The following is a 19,156-nucleotide window of genomic DNA, read 5'->3' on the forward strand; positions in this document are numbered from 1 at the left end:
CGACACGTGTCCGCTCCAGCTCACTCTGTTTGATACCAGCCCTGATTATCTATAGAAGTTTTACCTCAATAAATGTCCCAACTAGGGATAGTTAATTGCTAAATGGGTTAGATTTGTTTAACAAATCAGCCGGCACAGAAAGGAGAGAGGAGTAAAGTGGATAGATTTAAAAACCATCTGTGTATTACAAATCAATTAGCCTAGTGCATAAATATGAGTGCTTAAGATTATATTAATTTTACAGACTGGCTGGTTAAATAAGTTAAAATGAAATAAATGTCTTGACTGCAAATAAAGACTATAAAGAAAGGACTTTTCATTGACTAAAAGTAGAATGGCTAACAGGGCCTTGCACACCAGAGACATTTTTATGTTTTGTTCGTGCACAAAATCATTTTTATTCATGTGAATGCACAGGCTAACAGGGCCTGTTTTGGCTAATAGATGTAATAGCTCTATGCAATTTTTGTTCTAGAAAATGTTGTTTTTTTTTTGTTCGATTGCTGCACTGTTTACAGTCAAATGAGCGTGTGTAGCTTTATAAAAAGTCCCAAACAGTTTCACAGCTCCCTGATTGACATTTCCTTTTCCTTTCACACATCACACGCTGTCCCAGCACAACATGTACACTGTCTGCCTCCAAGACGTACAAGAAATCAGAGTAACAGATCCATGACACAAGCGTAAAGTAGGTTACTATTCCAAAAAGTCTTTAGAAGTAGACTCACTGAAGAGTTACTGCTCATATTTGATGAAACTTCACTCCTAAAGTCAACCCAGGAACTGGAACTGTGAACAGATCGAGTCTCAGCACAAATATGAGGGGGATGTACGCGTACAACACACACGCTGATGATTGAGAAGGAAAATATAAGAGCTGTAATGAGAACCACATGCTGCAGAGGGGGGTGAAGAAGATGAACTGTACGTTTAGCTGGAACAGACAGGGAGGGGTGAAGAGGGACATTGGAGGAGCAGTAACGAAAGAAATACGAGGAGAAAAGAGGGTCAGGCTCCACTCGCCTCCACCATCATCAGTCACACCTCTGAACTCTCCTCTAATCTCCTCTGCTTCCTGTTTGGCCAACACAGGCTAAGTACAGTAGCTGGAAAAGCTCATTTATAAGTGTGTCTAACAGCTGCTGCAGCTGCACAACAGAGATTCCTGCATGAGCAGACTAATCCACAATGGAAGATAAAAACGACACAAAACCTGGGAGTATTCAACAGGCAGCAATAATTCAATATTACAGAATAATTCACTGAAAACTCTGATGAGCTTTGCTTGATAATTTCATCTACAAATGGCTGGGTGGTTTGAAAATAGATACCAGAAAGCAAAGTGTTGAAAGCACCAGTTTCTGTTGTCATGTTGACTAAAAATACAAAGTTCCCTCTAAAAAGACTTACACTCATGTGCATTAACGTCTAGTCAGTAGCTAAGCACAAGTGGTTAAGCGCATGTGTGTTACAATATGGGATGTATAGTTTTGGATTTTTGCTGATATATATATAAGCAAAGCTGGTAACATTCCTGAAATAACATTACAGACTAACAAACATTTCATGAATAAAAGAGAGAAAAAAGTCAAAGGTCTAATCTGGGATTAAATTAAGTAAAGACCTGTTTTAGAAGTAGTTACACAAATAGTGTCACTCACTTTAGCTTAGATCGATTTGACTAAAGCTAACATAGCTACCCTAGCTATGCAATTAATGTTATTACATTAGCCAATGTAGTTAAATTAGCTTTAGCTAGTAAGCTTTAGCAACGTGAGCTTGAGCGAACATAGCTAAAGCTAAGCAGAGTAAACAGTCTGCTCACAGAAAAAAGCTTGTTCTCCATGAAAACATTCTAACCCGGCACACTTAGCTTACGTTTTTATATTTTGTGGGTTTTATTTTGCATTTTAATCATTCATTTTCTTTTAAATGTTTCTGTTCAATGTTTCTTTTTACCTTTGTCATTGTGTTTTTGAGGTCTTATCTTGCCTTATGTAGCTCCATTAGCTATGTAAAGTGGGGTACACACATAAAGATAATCGGACTGTTTTTGTCCTGATTTTCCTTCCCCCTGACCAAGGACGGCAAACGCCTGATTATCTTAGGTCTTATAAGATTATCCTATAAGATTATCCCGTGGCCTGAGGTGTGTTAAGAGTGAATTTGTCCCGATAATTGGCTCCGAAAACGGTCGGGGCCGACAATCGTAAATTTTAAACTTGTTCAATATTTATGACCAAAAATCTTCATTTGTGTGGGGCAAGCCGACGACGTGACGACGAAGTTCGTGATTTTTCCGTTAAAAATAGATTTCAAAAATCCTTATGTGTGTACCTCGCTTTAGCTACGCAGATAAAAAACTAGGTGGATTAACATAGGTACATATCCTACATAGCTGTAACCTTGCAAAGCAGATGGATATGCCTGTTTCCGTGTTTCTCACTGTCGAATCCATCTTGCAAAGCTCCCGTCTGAACCATTTAGGCCCAGTTAGAAAGTGACAGGACCGATCAGTGACGAGGGGCAGTGCTTTTGGGCGCAGCGGAGTCGTGACGTAAGCAAGCGACAACTATTGCAATGGTTAGTGTTAAGCAGTTCTCTATGGAATTTATGGAGCCGTTTTACTCTTCAGTAGTGGCTACGTCACGTGTTTTGTTTCTCTGATTTGCCCAAAAAAGATGTGACAGACAGATTGTTTATTCAATCACCCTCCAAGTTTTTTTTTAAGCCTCCGCCCTTTCCCAAATGCTGTCTATCAGAGGTTTTCCAGGTGGATGTGTGAAACACATCATTTGCTGCTGTATATGCAAGTCTTTCAACCCTGACTATTTCAAAGGAGTGGTGATATTTGGCTCTTCGTCTGTTGTGTTGGGCAGACAGTGTATAGAAGAAGCTTATCTCCATTTTCCAGACACCTTGAACTGGTCACCAGATATCTCAAGGAAAGAAAAACACTCACAACATGAAAATACAAGACTGACAGAGACAAAACACCCTCAGTGAGGCATGTAGGGGCCTCAGCCGTGACCCAGCGAGAGGTTTTGTGTTTATGTGTGTATTCAGATAACACTGTAGGCTCACTGGGTTAATAGAGGAGGAGGGAAGAAGGTCAGATATGGCACACATAAACGCTCAGTGTCCCCCCTCAGCTAAACCACACCAAACGAAGAAGGGACCACGCATGCAGAATCCACCCAAACCACACCAAACACATGGCACACTTGAAAACAACCCCTCTATCTTTCTGTCCACCCCACCCACCGCAGGCAGCCTGATGGTGGCAGGCACAGATTGTTGGCCCCGGTTACTGTGAGACAGCAACTGAGGCCTGCTGTGAACGCATGCGATTGTATCGAGCTTATGTGTGTGTGCACGTCTCCTATTGTTCAGCGGGCCCGGCTGAGGAGGCGGCCAGCTGGGGCACAATCGGGGAGCCAGATCATCGGCCTTTGTTCTGATCCAAACACACGTACAGTCCGCCAACCTACACACTGAATACTGCTGTGACTGGAACACCGCCGCTCATACAGTCAGGACAAAGTGAACACAGAGGACTGAAACGGGACAACTTTACACTGCTGACATTTTACACCGAAGTGGCATTCAGCAGCTGACTAGCTTACATAGAAAACATCCCTCCAAAGGAAACATTCTGAGGGATATCTGGCTTTATTTTAAGTTAAAAACTAAATTACATTATATGAACTACATTAAGTGAATGGGACAATAATCTGTTGGAAATATATCAAGGCTGGGGCCTTTAGGGCAGAGTTAGGGGCAGATGTGGCAAGTAAGCATGGCCTGGGGTACCATCCAGGAGGGTAGTTGGGGTGCTACGAGCCTCTAGTCATGCTGTGGATGTCCCAAGGGCCCAAAAACCACCCATGGTTTCCTGGTGTACTAGCAGGGGTGAAAAGGCCTGACCAAAAAGAGAAACGCCCTTCAGGCTAATACTTGTGCTTTAGTAGTTCTACATGATACAACACAAAAGATGGTGATTCCTCATTAACGTTAGTAAAAAGGTGAAAATTTGGCTAAATTTCAGTGTTAACATATTTTGGGGCACCGGTAGCCCAGTGCTTATGTCCACAGGTCCCACGTATCGAGCATGCTGTCCTTGAGGCCGGCGACCAAGGTTCAAAACCGGCCTGTGGCTCCTTTCCTATAGGTCAAATCTATCTGGTGTCCTAAATGAATAAAGGCATAAAAACACTCATACTTAGCCGTTTTTCAACCAAAAGTCAGGTCAGTCAGTTATTGAGCAAACGCTGTTGCCAACCTTGGTCCTGTACTACTTTGGCCTCCTGATAGCCATCGTCCATGCCCCATCTCTCCAGGTATCCTCCAAGTTGAACCTCCCCAACACGTCAGCATTAGACACAAGGTCTTTCCCAAAAATGTGCAGAAGAGAAGTCATCGCAGGAGTCCAGTCGGTACCCCCCTTGTCATCAGTCAACAGAGGACCTAGAGCAGTGGTTTTCAGTTGGTTGGTTGGAACCAAAAAAAGAGGGTTGCGCAGCCCTTTTCAGTGGGTGCAAAAATTGCGCCAAATTATCTATGTGACTCCATATAACATGCATGTTTCGTCCTGTTTCATTGTTTTGTTACATCTTTTTACTGCCGTAGGCCCAAGCTCTACTATTTTTTATTAAATATATCTGACCACTGACCTGAGGACCAAAGACCAAAAGACTGACTTTGGTCTGCATACTCAGACACCAGGAGTGCCACACCTTCTTGCCCAGCGAACCCATTGCCCCATGTGCTAGGCCTAGTCTGCAGTTGATCTCATCCTTGCAGTCAGTGAATCGATGGGTTACGCTTCCAAGGTAGGTGAACTCTTCCAAAACTCCAATGCACTTACCATCCACAGACACAGGCTCGATGGCTGCATCCAGGTGCCTGTGAATGCCTACCCAACATTTCAGCCTCCTTGCTCAGCATTTTAAGAGCAGCTATTAACTGTCTGAAGTTGGTCAACATCAAATGTAAGATACTCAGCTTAAAAAGTGGAACACAGCCACATTATAAGATCATAACTGTATATGGGTTTCCCATCATGGGGTTGACGTCAGAGGTAAATAGTCATTGTGAATCGGGATAATCCCGTTTCCCCTAACAATAGTAAAATGAGGTCAGACCTGGGAGATACTGTTCGTCATTGTGCCCCGGGATGTCCTAAATCTTTCTAGTTAATTGATTCAAAGTCCATTCTGTGATCAGTGTGCTCCACAAACCGAGCTCAGTCTAAGTTGGACTGTTAGTTAGTGGGCACGAGAGGAGAGGAGACACACCCAGAGATGAGCCGAACGACACAGCGGAGACAGACTGAAGCCTAACCTATAATAAAGAAGATGACATTAAGGAGGAGAGGTTCCCTGGTGCTCTGAGGCAGATCATCTGGCACTGTCTGAAAAACACAAACAGACTGAAAGTCTACAAACAAATTAAAACCTCAGTGAAACCTACCAAGGATGCAATAATCCCCTCTTTTTCCTCCTTTTTTTAATCGAGTGAGTGTGCCAATTGAGTTGATGTGTTGCAGCAAATCACCACCCTTTACCCCACAGGGATTAACACACACCCGCCAAGGTCAGGGCTGTGTGCCTCATGTCTCATTTCCTGCCAGCGGGGAGGACGGGGTGAAGGATACAGAAAGGGTGTCAGGGCTGAATCATGGCCAGACACAACAGAGCCACAGTCTCTGTCGCCTTCTTTGACCACACAAACACAACTCAACACATAATTTAAAGCCTGATTGTAGGCCTCATTTGACCCGATTTCAACAATTCAGAGAGCTTGCAGTGCAGTCTGCATAAACACATCATTTCTGTCTGTGATCTGAACGTGGTCGTTTGCTTTGAGATCATTTTCAAAGATAAATCTGAACAAAGACGACTGTTTAAGCAACTCTAACGTAAAAAAACAGCCCAATAGTTTAACATTTGGGGTATTAATAGAGTTCATTTCCCTGATGATTTTATGTAAATATCAATACAGAGACAAATCTTATGGTTAATATATAAGCTACAGTTGCCATACAATAGCTCAGTTCAGCATGAAAGCTAGAGACTCTTAAGTTTATATCAGGTTTTATTTGTTTTAGATGTGCAAACAACAATCTGCTGTTTCAGGAGTGTACAGTATATTTCTTGGACTAAATCAGCGACTTCCTTTATTTATATAAATCAAAGAAGTCACAGCAGATGGCCAGAAATAGTCCAATTTATGGTAATTCTAAAAATATGGCCCAGACTAGCTTTTTAAGGAACAACTTCAAGAGTTTTCTAATGTGGAGTGGAACAACAGCCAATCCAGAGGCAAGCTAACTGAAAGAGGAAGCACAACGAACACAGCTGTGATCATAACAGGGAAAATGAAGCTTAAAAACCTATGGATGACAGAAATGGAGCACAATCTAGTTGATTAGTACCAAGCACATGAGTGTTCACACAACATGTCCTGTAAAACTATAATCCAACTGTCAAGGAAAGATGTTGGACCAAAATTGCTACTATAGTGGATGTAGCAGGTAGGCAACACTGGCTAAAATTAGCTTTTTCACTCTTGGATTGGCCAGATTCCATTTCTGTCATCAGGTTGATCCATCTTCTAAAGCTCCAATCTACATTTGTGCCAGGTCTGAAAATGGTTCTATCTAATCAGCATCATTTGAGGAGAATGAGGCAGTAGCTACGGTGCTGGGTTTAGCTGTACTAGAAGCTGGACGCAATGACTGCCACTGGCGTAGCAATTAGCTCATTTCTGTTTTAAAAGCAGGGCAAAGAGCAGTTTTGAAAGCTTTTCTCAACAGTTTGAAATAGTTACAGGTGAGGTGTAGGTTGTTTTGTAAGCAATGACTGCCACAAGTGCAGCTATTAGCCTGGATGTAACTTTATCGACAGTTTTGATCAGATCTAGACAGAATTTCTTTATTGAGGGAGAAGCAAAGAGCCACACTGTAGGCTTTCCTTGGCAGAGAAGATGTCTTTGTACTACCCCCCAGATGGCCTTGGCATGAGTTTTATATAAACTATTGCATTGCCTGTCTGTTGAGCTCAGGTTACTACAGGAGCTGTGCATTCTTATGACCTCATTTTGTCTTGTTGCTATGATTGGTCCGTCATAAACGCGACAGACAAAATGTTCATCCAATCCCCTTCCAAGTATTTTTTGAACAGTTTAGAGGTTTTAGGACACAATGGTATCGTTTGGTTTCCATGTCGATTCAAAGCTGCTTATTAGCATTACACTCTCGGCAAAGATAGCAAGAACATTAGAAGTCACACTCCTTAATCTCCACTCCAGAAAACAATGTCAAAACAGCATGAAAAACACAAACAAGATTCCAACAAATCACCAACAATTACATCCACTGCAGACTAATTTTGCCATCAACTTTTGGTGACGTCAACCAATCTTGGCTTGAGTAATGTCACTGCAGTGGCCCATTAGATAGTCTCCTTCAAACTGTACGAAAAACACTTGATTGTGGATTAGCAGAGTTGGTCATCTCTCAACCCAAAGGTCTGAGGTTTGATCTTCACCTCCTACAGTCCCATACTAATGTGCCTTTAGGCAAGACACTTAATAAGCTAAGGCTAGCTGTTTGTGCTCGTTTCTAAAGATGCAGAAATATTACTGCATCTCTTAGCAGCTCTAATTCCATTAATACAATCCATCCATCATCCACCTTGGAAGGCGCCCAGGAAGCATCCTGATCAGATGCCAGGACCACCTCAACTGGCTCCTTTCGCAGTGAATACTAGCCATACCAGCCACTTCACATAAATATTATACATGGACTGTTTCATTGTCATCAGCAGATTAAGTCACTTCATCCTGCCACAAAAAAGTCCTGCAGGAATTGTGACTGTCAAAATGTGTTCCCTGTACAGAGGACAGAAATAGGCTGGCTGTAAAGCACAGCATCCATTCTCTTTGCTAAACCAAGTTTTACCTGTAACTGACTATTGAGAAAAGTTAAAAAATCTTCGTTTCAGTCTCTTCAGTTGCTTGGCATTTAAAACCTTTAATGAATGGGTAATGTATTTAAGACAGAGCAGCTTCATGCATTAATATCATCTGTAATAAATGTAATTATCCAATTTCCAGTTGACTAAAAGGCTGTCTGTCACAAGATACAGTTGGTCAACATCCAAAGTTCACTGCCCGACCAGGAATTTGACATTTTATGTCTTCAGGAGGGGAGAATCAGTTACAGAGTCATCAGCACTTACTCAGTATTGGTCAGACCAGTAGTCTACAGGATATGACGGGCTCTTATCCATTTAGCTGACAAACCAGCAGGCTCACATGTACACAGTTTAAAGGCAGAACAGGCCACTAAAAGGCCATTGAGCTTGGGGCTAACTGACTTATAATGGTGTCTCAGTCCATAGAGGGTCGTTAAAAAGTCACTCAGGGAATTTGTGACCATGTTCATCGCAGGGTTGACCTGGGTTGACGTTACAAACCAGAAACAAGAGTCATATTAATGCCGATTATAAATAATGCAGGCACCAATTAGAAGATAACAGAAGCAAAATGGCACTAAAAGATGACAGCCCGTTTAAAAAGACTGCAATGGTGGATTTATCTTACAGATTTGGCTGTTAACTGCTACATGAAAATCTTGAAGATTAATGAGGAAAGAATGTTAAAAGTGCTAAAAATGTTGTATTTTCGTGTTTGTTAAATTATGTTCTAATCCAATGTTAGTTGGATTTTTGACTGTTACTTTCATGAAATTAGCAGATATCATCAAGTTGAGATACTTTATTTTTGTAGCTTTAAAACTACTGTTTATAATACTTCAGTATTTTGATTGACCAGCTCTGGTTAGAAGAAACAACAAGAGCAATCAGAAGAGTTTTAAACTATAAAAAAACTCTTTGTTCATCTCGCTTCAGTCAAATATGTAAACAAAAATTACTTTAAGAAGGAGTGGAAGCATAAAAAAGGTGGTAACATTTAGATGGCTCTCAAATGTCTCACATTTGGACTTGTTCAGAAAAAAATAAATATTTTATGGTAATGAGGAAACCTCTAAACTGGATTTGCTCTGAAACTTTCTCAATAAGAATGAAGTACGAGTCGAGTCACTTTTGATCGCACAAAGCAGCTTTTGGACTGACCCACCTGAGGTTTTACCCACACGTCCAAAACCTCCGGCAACTAATAAAATCCAGCTGACTGCAGCTGCCATCTTGGCCGAGGTCTGCCTGGCAGAAAGTCACAGCAGAGCCCGGAGCAGCTTTGAGCAGCTGTGCGGTCAGAAAACATCTGGAGACGGTTTATTTCCGCTCCACAATTCATCCACAGCGCAATGACATTGGTTGGAGGTTTGAATGAGGAACTGATGTAGAGATTCAGACCTCTTTCTTTGTTATTCAGACACCATAGGTAATGAGGATTTAAGGTCAAATAAAACTTGCATGATGGGCTGATTTGGGGCTGTGACTATTTGACCTTCTGTCCATTCAAGTGTGGAATACCTCCTGTTGACTTGGCATCAGAATTCCTTTGCACATGTGCAGAAACATGCAAAGGACATTACCTCAGACACTTGACATTTTTCAGCTGCTTCAAACAAAGGGGAAACTTACGGTTCACCATGAACTGACCACTATGCATTCAGCCTCAAACATTCAATGACAGACACTCAGAAAGCGGCTTCTTTAGTGTATGCATTCCTGTCAATAGATGCACCGTGTCCTGTCAACACCGAGGCTCCACTGGGAATATTAATAAAGTGGATATAGCACAGAGTGCAACCTTTGTTATGATGCAGGGCATATGCAGCGAAGACACAGCGTAGGTTTGAGTGAATCACAGACAGGACAGGGTGTGCTTGTTGCCGCGGCAACAAAAATAAAATCTGCTGGAGAAGATGAAGGAGGAGATGACCACCAAAGAAGACAAGTTAGAAAAGAGAGGAAAAATATGCTAGAATGTACTTTTTTTAACCATAATTTCAGGAAAAAGTGCATTCATCACATTACACAGCTCTTTGGTGCAAAACACTGAAAGTAAACAAGTTTTGTTTGTTTACCAGAAAACCTGAAAATCCAGAGTTCCTTTAGCAGGGTCACGGTGGATCCGTCACGTCAGGATAAGCGTCACTGAGTCAGATGGAGTTAGATATCAGTGGAAATGTGCATTTCTATGAAGGCAACAAACTGTTTAATATACCTGTAATATAAGTGGAGGTGCAAAAAGGCCACTTAAAGAAAAGTGAAGCCAAACTATTTCACTGAACTCCTCAGTTATGACTTGAAATGAAGATCTAATCTCTAAAACCAGTGACTTTATACTGGTTTGAGTGTAATCTCTATTAAGAGATTCTCTGTACACAGAGGTATGGATTTCCAGTATGAGAGGTGCTCTGGTTCCTGTTTTTAGTACATTTGAAGTTTAAGATGGATCAACCAGAGGTGGGCACAGTAAATCAAAAAAATAACTTTTTTTAATAGTTAGCTGAGATGTTAATGTCAACAGATGCTCATCCATCTGCTTAGCGGTTAAATTCTCTGACCAACCAAGATCAGCCTGACATTAACCTGGCACGCCAGATGGATTTGTTTCACACATCCATCTGGAAAATCACTCATAGACAGCGTTTGGGAACGGTGCCTCTAAACTATCATCCGTTGCCTCTGTCTTTTGTTCAGAATTATCAAGGCAACTGCTGTAGATGTAATCAAAACCGTACCAACACGCAACAGGTTTTGAGCGTCCAGCTTCCATGCAGCGGATTCACGGGAGATGAGACTACGAGAATTGCAAGGCTCATTCCCAAAACTCCCTTCAATGGAAAAGCATTCAAAGCGCAATTGTACTGAGTCGAAATTAAAGAAATATCGCTTTTATTTTGCGAAAAACTGTAATGGAAACCTAGCTACTGAAAGGAGGTTGCCAGACGCCTTCTAAAAACCAAAGAAATCCAAAATTATTTCAAATTGTATATTTTACCCATTTCCAATAAAAAATATATGCATGAAATGCATTAAATGTAATATAAAAAGACTGTCATTTGGGGAAATTCATGCTGAAATCAAAGTAATGTTTAAGAAAATGTAACATCTAAGTCTGCACATGACTACTCTTGACCATGCATTGCTGCATTCAACTATGCCTCAACCACCATCAGGTACAGTGGAGGTCCCCGGTCTTTTGCACCTTTATTTTATAGGCTGAAAAAGGTTGAGAATCCCAGGCCTAGGGTTGCTGACTACCTCAGGTGAAGAGGCCTGGTGCCCAACATGGCTAAAACTTACATGCATGACTGTGTATCCTGTCTGTTTGCAGGATGCTAAGAAATGAGTGGGTTTACACTACAGATATAAATGCCATATGGAAAAGGAAGTCATGGCTTAAAGTTATTTAACATTATACAATGGTTACACTGTACTCATGTTTCATAGATAAGGATAAAATCCCAGCTGAAACAGTAAGACCTTCGAATTCAAGAGGCTGAAACACACCATAGTAGTGTGTATTTTTTTCTTGTTCGCACAGGAATAATGCCTGAACTGAAGTATTCATTTTAATTGTTTTAGGATGATTTAATTACAACATAAGCAGGATGTTTCCCTAGCATTAAAACAGCTTAACCCTTCAGAATAAAAGAGATAATCAGATTAAGTCCCACAAACAAAAATGACTTTTTCAGAGTAGGATTAAAAATTACAATCTGCTCCCCCATGACACAGACCGCCATCATCTGATTTTTGAGGTCAGTTTAAAAATGTAAAAATTTATGTAACGTTTCACGTCACGACTACTTTGATCCACCTTTAATGTGGCCTCGATTTTTAGTTTGGAGAGAAAAGTGGACAAATATCCTGAAGACAAGTAAACCAAACAGGGAGGCTGAACAAACCAGCTCATTGTGTGACAGAGAGACAGGAGTGGAAAAATTAAAGAATGGACAGATTCTCTCTGGAAAAAGGAGAAAAAAAAACACCAAACCGCACCAGTTCTCACCAGTTCACTCCAGTAAAGCCAGACGGTAAATATAGATTTAAACAGTATCAATTAGTAGGTTCCTATCATTCATTACAGCAGACAGAAACCACCACAGGATCTACTTTCTGAGACGTTTGTCGCCAGAATGGCACTCGTGTTTGTTTTTGTGCTGAGTCAAGGAGATTTTCAAAGCACGATTCAGAACGTTTAAGGGCTTTTAATTAATTCATGGTGAAGATTCAGTGACTCATGATCTAGTTAGACACCCCTCAACTGTTCAGCAGGAGGGATGCCACTGATAATAACCTCACACAGCAGTGAGGCCTGATGGAAGAATGGGGGAGGGGTGAGAAGAGGAGGAGGGGTGAGGGATGAAGCATGAGGAAATGAAAAGAGAAGAAAATGATGAAATATGTAGAAGGAAAAATTTTTAGGAGGAATAGAGTAGCAGTGAGTGTAGAGGTAAAGGGAGGTGATAGCAATGGAAAAAGTTAGGAGGGAAAAGGGAGGGAGGGAAGGAAGGAAGAAGGTGGAGGGAGCATGCTTGTGTGTTTGCCCACTTGAACAGCTGAAGACCAGACACAAATGGACAGAGCTTCACAAAAACACTCACACATATGATGAAGACTGATACAGTCAGCTAATGTCCTACCTATAAAGAACCATTACGTCTGCTTTTATGTCCAGGTCGTTTATCACACAGCTGCAGGAAATAAAGCCAGGGGGTTTTTGGGTTTGAGGGAGGCAATGACATCAGAGATACTTGAGCCAAATACTGATGATAGAGGCTCCCATGTGTTTATGGAAATGACTAATGTTTTACATTCAGAAGAGTGTTTTCACCAAAAGGAAAAACTGTAGTGATTCTATATGAGGGGGAAATGAATAAATAAAACTACATGTGATGACAAGAGATGAAATAATTACCAGTTATAATGGTGGCTAAATTAGTAATACTGTTTAACAAGGGGTCATTCTGAAGAGCTCCAAGCGTGGTACTGTGATGGATGCCACCTTTGCCAACCATCTCTGCTGGATATGCCACAGTCAACTGTAAGTGACATTATAAGAAAGTGGAAGCGTTTAGGAACAACAGCAACTCAGCCATGAAGCAGAAGACCACATTAAATCACAGAATGGGTCAACAACTATTGCTGAGGAGAATCAAACTTACCTGCATCAATGTAAGCACAAAAACTGTGCAGCGGGAGCTTCATGAAATGGGTTTCCATGACCAAGCTGCTGCATGCAAGCTTCACATCACCAAGTCCAATGCCAAGCGCTGGATTGAGTGGTGTTAAGCACATCGACAATGGACTGTGGAGCAGTGGAAATTTGTTCTGTTGAATCATGCCTCTCTGATTGGCAGCCAGGGAGAACATTACCGGCCTGACTGCACTGTGCAAACTGTGAAGTTTGGTGAAGTATGGATAATGGTATACATTATATTTAAATGTTTCAGCATTGACATTTTGGGCAATGCTATGCTTCCAACTTTGTGGCAACAGTTTGGGGATGACCCTTTTCTATTTCAACATGACTGTGTCTCAGCGCACCAAGCAAGGACTAAAAAGACAGTTTGATGAGGAAGAACTTGACTGGTTCAGAGCCCCGACCTCAATCCCATCAAGCACCTCTGGGATGAACTGGAACACAGATTGCGAGCCAGGTCTTTTTGTCCAACATCAGGGCCTGACATTATAAATGCTCCTCAGAACGAATGGGCACAAATTCCAACAGAAACACTCCAAAATCTTATGGAAAGCAAGAAGAGTAGACGCTGCTATAACTGCAAAAGGGGGCAAACTCCATATTAAAGTAAATGTAATTGAATATAACAATCCCTGTTGGTGAAATGGGTTGGTGGCCAAATACTTTTGTCCATATGGGTCATATCTTCTCTAGGCATTGTTCTGCAGAGTGAGTTGGATTTCAAACCCAACCACTTTACAATAGTTTCCCTAATTCTCATTACTCAAATGGAAAAGAGTCCTGTTAGCACTCATTAGCAAACGTTTTCTGTGATGATATCCCAGTAGAAAAGATTAGCCTGCTAATGACAGAACTGTGTGCTGATAACGTGTCAGCAAAGTGATCGTTCATATCGGCTTTCTAATTTTCGAAGCCCAGGGGTTTTAAAAACAAAATCCATCAACAGCACTTACTTCCATGTACTGTCAACTACAAATAATCCTTGAATCAAAGATACCAAGAGCTAACTAACAAGCTAGAGACAGTTAGCGCAGAAACCAAACCCTGCTAACATGCTGCTAGAAGCTAGCAACTAAACTAGCTACAAACTAGATTTTAACTCACAAGAGCACAGGCTACTATGGCCGGTTCACCTCTATCTAATCACACCTACACCGCTTCTGCACTGAGGGTCAGAGGGTTGGCTTACAGAGATGAACAACTTTAAAATATCAAGAGTCACCAATTAAGCTAGCAACCACGTGTTTGGTCAGTGGAAGGAAGAGAATCCATGCATGCATCTCCACACATAAGGCCTGGAAACATTCTCATACAAGGCTGTACACATAAAATTTAGCAGTAAATTTGGCCTGTTTTTATGGGACCCAATAGGGATTGGCTCACTTCTGGAGCCAGCCAGGTGGCTGCTGGAGGAACTGCAGTTTAGGACCAATCTACATTCATTTCTGAATGCTCTGCTTTATTACTGAGCTTCACAGGTTGCTGCTCATAAAACATCTGGATTCAGCCATCTTCTTTGCAACGGTGGCCGTGTTTATCTTGCTTTCTCTCCTCTAACTGTGGAGCTGTTCTGCTTTGTGCCACTTCAGCCTCTGGCTCGTTCGAAGCTGTTTTACATCTGAATGATGGCACACGTGCACATGGTGTGTTAAACAGGGCCAAGGACTCTGTGCCCTTCTTTGTTCCATGCTAGCAGTCAGTAAAACCCTGGCAGCTAACAGGGACAAAATTCAGAGTGCTTTTACCAGATTTATTGCTTAAATTATTCTGGGAATGGGACACTGAGGATTATAAGTCATGGATTAAACTCCATGACTCCAGCGACAGTGTGCGCTACTGCTGCCTGCACTTTAATGTACTGTTATTTTAATATCAGATGTAACAGGCAAATGTGAAAACATACATGCGTCTGAAACATTTGTGTCAAATAAGGATGCAAACGTGTGTGCTGAAGGTAGGGCTGGGCAACATGGAGCAATGTACCAAAATATTTTTTTAACAAATAGTTGTCACAGCACCAGAATGATAAACGCTGATATGATTCTAGTGGAATTCAAACTGTATTCAAATCTGTATGAAACTGCAGCAATAGAAATGGAGATCCTACACACCTGATAGTGGGCTTTTATTGCTCTCTATCAAAAACTGCAGACAAACTCTTACAAACTACCTACACTGCATTTATATTATATTAATTGGTGGTATTAGAAAGTGTGTCAACATAATGATCTTCACTCGTATTTGCAACCAAAAGAGAAAGAGAGCTATGTCTAAGTTGCACAAATATGTTGGCAACATTTGTTCAAGTGAGTGGAACAGGCAACCCTCTTTGTTTTTATTGCAACAGGACTGTTTTGTTATGATCAAGAGTACAGAAGAACTTCAAATTGTGAGCAAAAGTGCACATGCACATTCGAGACAGCTTCCAGCGTGAACCTGGAAGTGCCTTTTTCAGTGTACTTCTCTTTTATTGTGAAAAATTTATGAACGAAAACAAAATGTTTCTTAATGAGAAGCTGTTTATATTGGACAGAGTCTAAAACAAGACAAGAAAAACAATGGGGATAGGTGGAGCTTGGCAGTGCTTGGTCTTGTCATATTGTTATTGTTTTGGTCCCGAGTCCCCTGGTAGAGACATTTTTCACACTATTCATTTAAAATTAACCTTAGTTAATTGGTTAACTGGGGACCCCATAGCTGCGCACAGCCGGGGACATTTAAGACCAGTCATGTATGGACTTACAAATTAAGGACTTCAGCATAAATCTGACCTAATGACTAGTTCTAGTTCAGATCAAACTACTTTTTATGCATACATTTGAACAATATGGGTACTGATCTATGTTGACGTCTTGTGATTTCATGGTCTTAAGGCTGGATTAGACTACACAAGTGTACGCAGATTTTGGCCTGACTGTGTTGTTGCAGCTTTTCGTCAAGCCCAGGGCCTGACTATAAACAAACACCCTCTTAGTGTGACATAATCAACAATACATCCAAAATGCCCCACAACCATGTTTCAACAAGACTGGCATGACAGAATTTGAATGCATCTTCTGTCTGGTTTGACATCTTGACCTGACTTCAATGATGTGTAGCCTGATGCCAGCCAACACTTTTGCATTGTCATTTATCATGGTGAAAGTAGTCAATTCTCCATTCTTCCCCTCTGGGGTTTTTCTGTTTAATAAAGCTAGCATAGCTAGGTCAACTGTTATCACATTCAAGGCTTCCTGATATATTGGGACAAGTCCATAATCATCTTTCACTAGCATCACACAGAGCTCTTCTGTTGCAGCAATGATTGGCATTTCTTTACTCTAGCAGAGTTGAGCAGATAGCAGTCAAGACAACAGTAATGACTGGCTGCAATCATACTTGTAGTGCTGCCAGTCTGCTGGCCAAAACAGGATAAGGTTTTTCTTTCATAGTCTGACATGATTCTATTGCAAGACAGATTTAAGGTGCAGTCTGATGCAGCATTTCCCCCATCTTATGAGAAAATCTATGGACACATGGTAAAACTGGGACTGCCCAGCCCCAGCTGCAGGGGGGATGCTGTCTGACATTCCATCACTTTAACCCTTACTCTGCCAGAGGATGAGATACCAACACACAATCACACCCTGTCACTCAGAGACCACCGGGCCTTCTCACGCACACCCCGGACCACCACACCCACCTTGCCGGGTGGAGACGTTCCTCTCGTTGGCTGCGGTGAGCACGACCTGCGGGTGGCTCTGCTCCAGCACGAACAGCTCATCCTTCCCCACGCGCGCGCTCTTACCGGACTTCATGGTACCGGAGGGCCCAGAGGGCGCCAGGTACCTGCCGCTACAGTCTCTGAACGCCACCTTACCGGAGCGGAACTCCAGCGTGTAGCCCGTGCTCTTGTCTGTGGTGGCGACCAGCGCGCCATCGTTCCTCAGGAACCGGTTGTCGGAGGTCTGCAGGTGGTAGCGCTGCTCGCGGAACACCAGCGTGATCATGGAGTCCACCCCCCACGGGACGTCCCGGTCGATGGCGATCTCGTCCACCTTGGAGCTCAGGTGAGCGTACCGCTTGCGCGTCAGGCTGAAGATGTTGACCTGCGGATGCATGGCGATGTGCACGCTCCATTTCTCCGCCACAGAGGCGGTCTGGGCGAAGCAGATGATCCGGTCCTCGGTGCCGCCCAGGTAGCGGCCGTGCTGCTCGGACTGCAGGGACCAGCGGCCGTCATCGTGGGCGGTGATGATGAACCTGCACTCCGGGCCGGGGGTCTCACTGTCTCCGGTGACGTTCCCGTCCTTATCGGCGGCGATGTACCGGCCCAGATGTGACTTGAGGCAGAACACGTTCCCGTTGGACTCGTCCCCGCTCTGCTCCAGGGTCCAGATCTGCTTCTTCTTCATGCTCGTGGCGGAGGCGTTGATTTTAAAGCCGAAGGTCTCCGCCGTGAGGTATTTGTTCCCGCAGTTGATCAAACCGAACTGGATCTGCAGCATGTCGCTGGTTCCGTTAGTGGCGCCGTTAGTTGTCATTGTGTTTCTCTGTGAGCTCGAGCCTCGGTCCGGACCGGTTCTGTCTTGGAGGGGGGGTCGTTTTCGGGGGGGGGGCGGTTCTGTTAGTGAGCTCGAAAGGGTGGGATGCTCTGTGCTGCCTCGCGTGCTTCTCTTTGTTTGGGGAGTGTGTGTGTGTGCGGCTGAGAGGGAGTCTGAGAGCGCGCGCCACCGGTCCTCTGTGCTTTGCCTGTCTCAGCAGCGCGAGCCCGCCGCCACAGCTGCAGCCTATATAACCATCAGTGACGTTGCGCTTCAAACCACGCCCCTCTGATGGAGAGAAATCTGGGAGTTGAATTTTTCTCGTCTTTTCTTCTTTTATTACTCCTTCTTCAGCCACATTCTTTTCTGTCTTCTTCATTCCATCTCCTCATTTTCCTCTCCTTCCATTTCCTGTCTCTTCTCCAGTTTTCTCTGTACACTTTCCTCTTCTTTCTCTTATTTGCACATTTCCTTTCTCTTTTCTCCAATCTATTCTAGTAGGGATGCACTGATACCACTTTTTCCTAAACCAAGATCAAGTAGCATACTTTTGCGGCAAGTCTTGGTATCAGTACTAACCCATTACCTTCACACGACCACATAGAGGCCAGCTAAGTGGACCAGTCAATCTGTGACTTCACATTTTAGGGTCAAACCTGACCTTTTAACTGTTTCCTTTTCTTACTTTCTTTTCCCTTTTTTTAAATGCAAGAATTTTACTCTATTATTTTGTATTAAAAGTAAAATACAAATAAAGTTCCTTTTTCCATGGTGAAGTCAGTGGCGGATTTAGTATTTTGGGGCCCTGGGTGAACACAGAGATGGGGCCCCCTGCATCCATTTTTCTCCCCCCTTTTAATTTCTTATCCATCAAAGAAAGTCCTACTTGCAACTTGATGTAAATACAACCAAATATGATCATTTAGCAATGTTTTTGATACAGAAATGTCCAGGCAGATTTCAAAATGTCCATGTGGAGACTCTAAATGGACATCTGATAACCAAATAACATCAGAGCAGTAGAAAACTAAATTTACATGCTTATTACAACAACAAATGACAATTTACTTTAAAAAAAATAAGAAAAATAAAATTAAAAATATTTTCTTCTTTTTGGTCATATTTTACCACTGGAAACCTCTTAAAGGGTATGAAATTTTTTTTTGAAATATTTGTTAAAATAACAGTCACACCAAATCACTTGTTTTAAGTATTTTTTGAAGGAAAAAACTGGGGGAAAAATCAGTATTGAAACATTTTTTACTTTTATTATTTAAAGCTTTAAAGCCACTATAACATGACAAATTTTACTTCATATTTTGGGATTTTAATGCCTGTGTTAATCCCTTATAATTTAGTCCGGGGCCCCACGCAATTGCCTACTTGTAAAGTCCACCTCTGGGTGAAGTTAATGTCAAAATACACCAACCCTACAGCGTCACTTCATG

General features: G+C 42.2%; 1 protein-coding gene across 1 annotated transcript in view; it reads right to left on the reverse strand.

The window, feature by feature from the left end:
- The window catches only part of fscn1a (fascin actin-bundling protein 1a), a 31,209-nt gene extending 13,290 nt beyond the window's left edge, over window positions 1-17,919 (reverse strand). Inside the window, exon 1 of the mRNA XM_041777700.1 lies at window positions 16,868-17,919. Coding sequence (XP_041633634.1) covers window positions 16,868-17,708 — 841 coding nt within the window. The 5' untranslated portion in view covers window positions 17,709-17,919. The remainder of the gene's footprint in view (window positions 1-16,867) is intronic.
- Window positions 17,920-19,156: the final 1,237 nt, after the last annotated feature.

Source organism: Cheilinus undulatus, linkage group 21 (assembly GCF_018320785.1).
Source record: "Cheilinus undulatus linkage group 21, ASM1832078v1, whole genome shotgun sequence".
Classification (NCBI taxonomy): domain Eukaryota; kingdom Metazoa; phylum Chordata; class Actinopteri; order Labriformes; family Labridae; genus Cheilinus; species Cheilinus undulatus.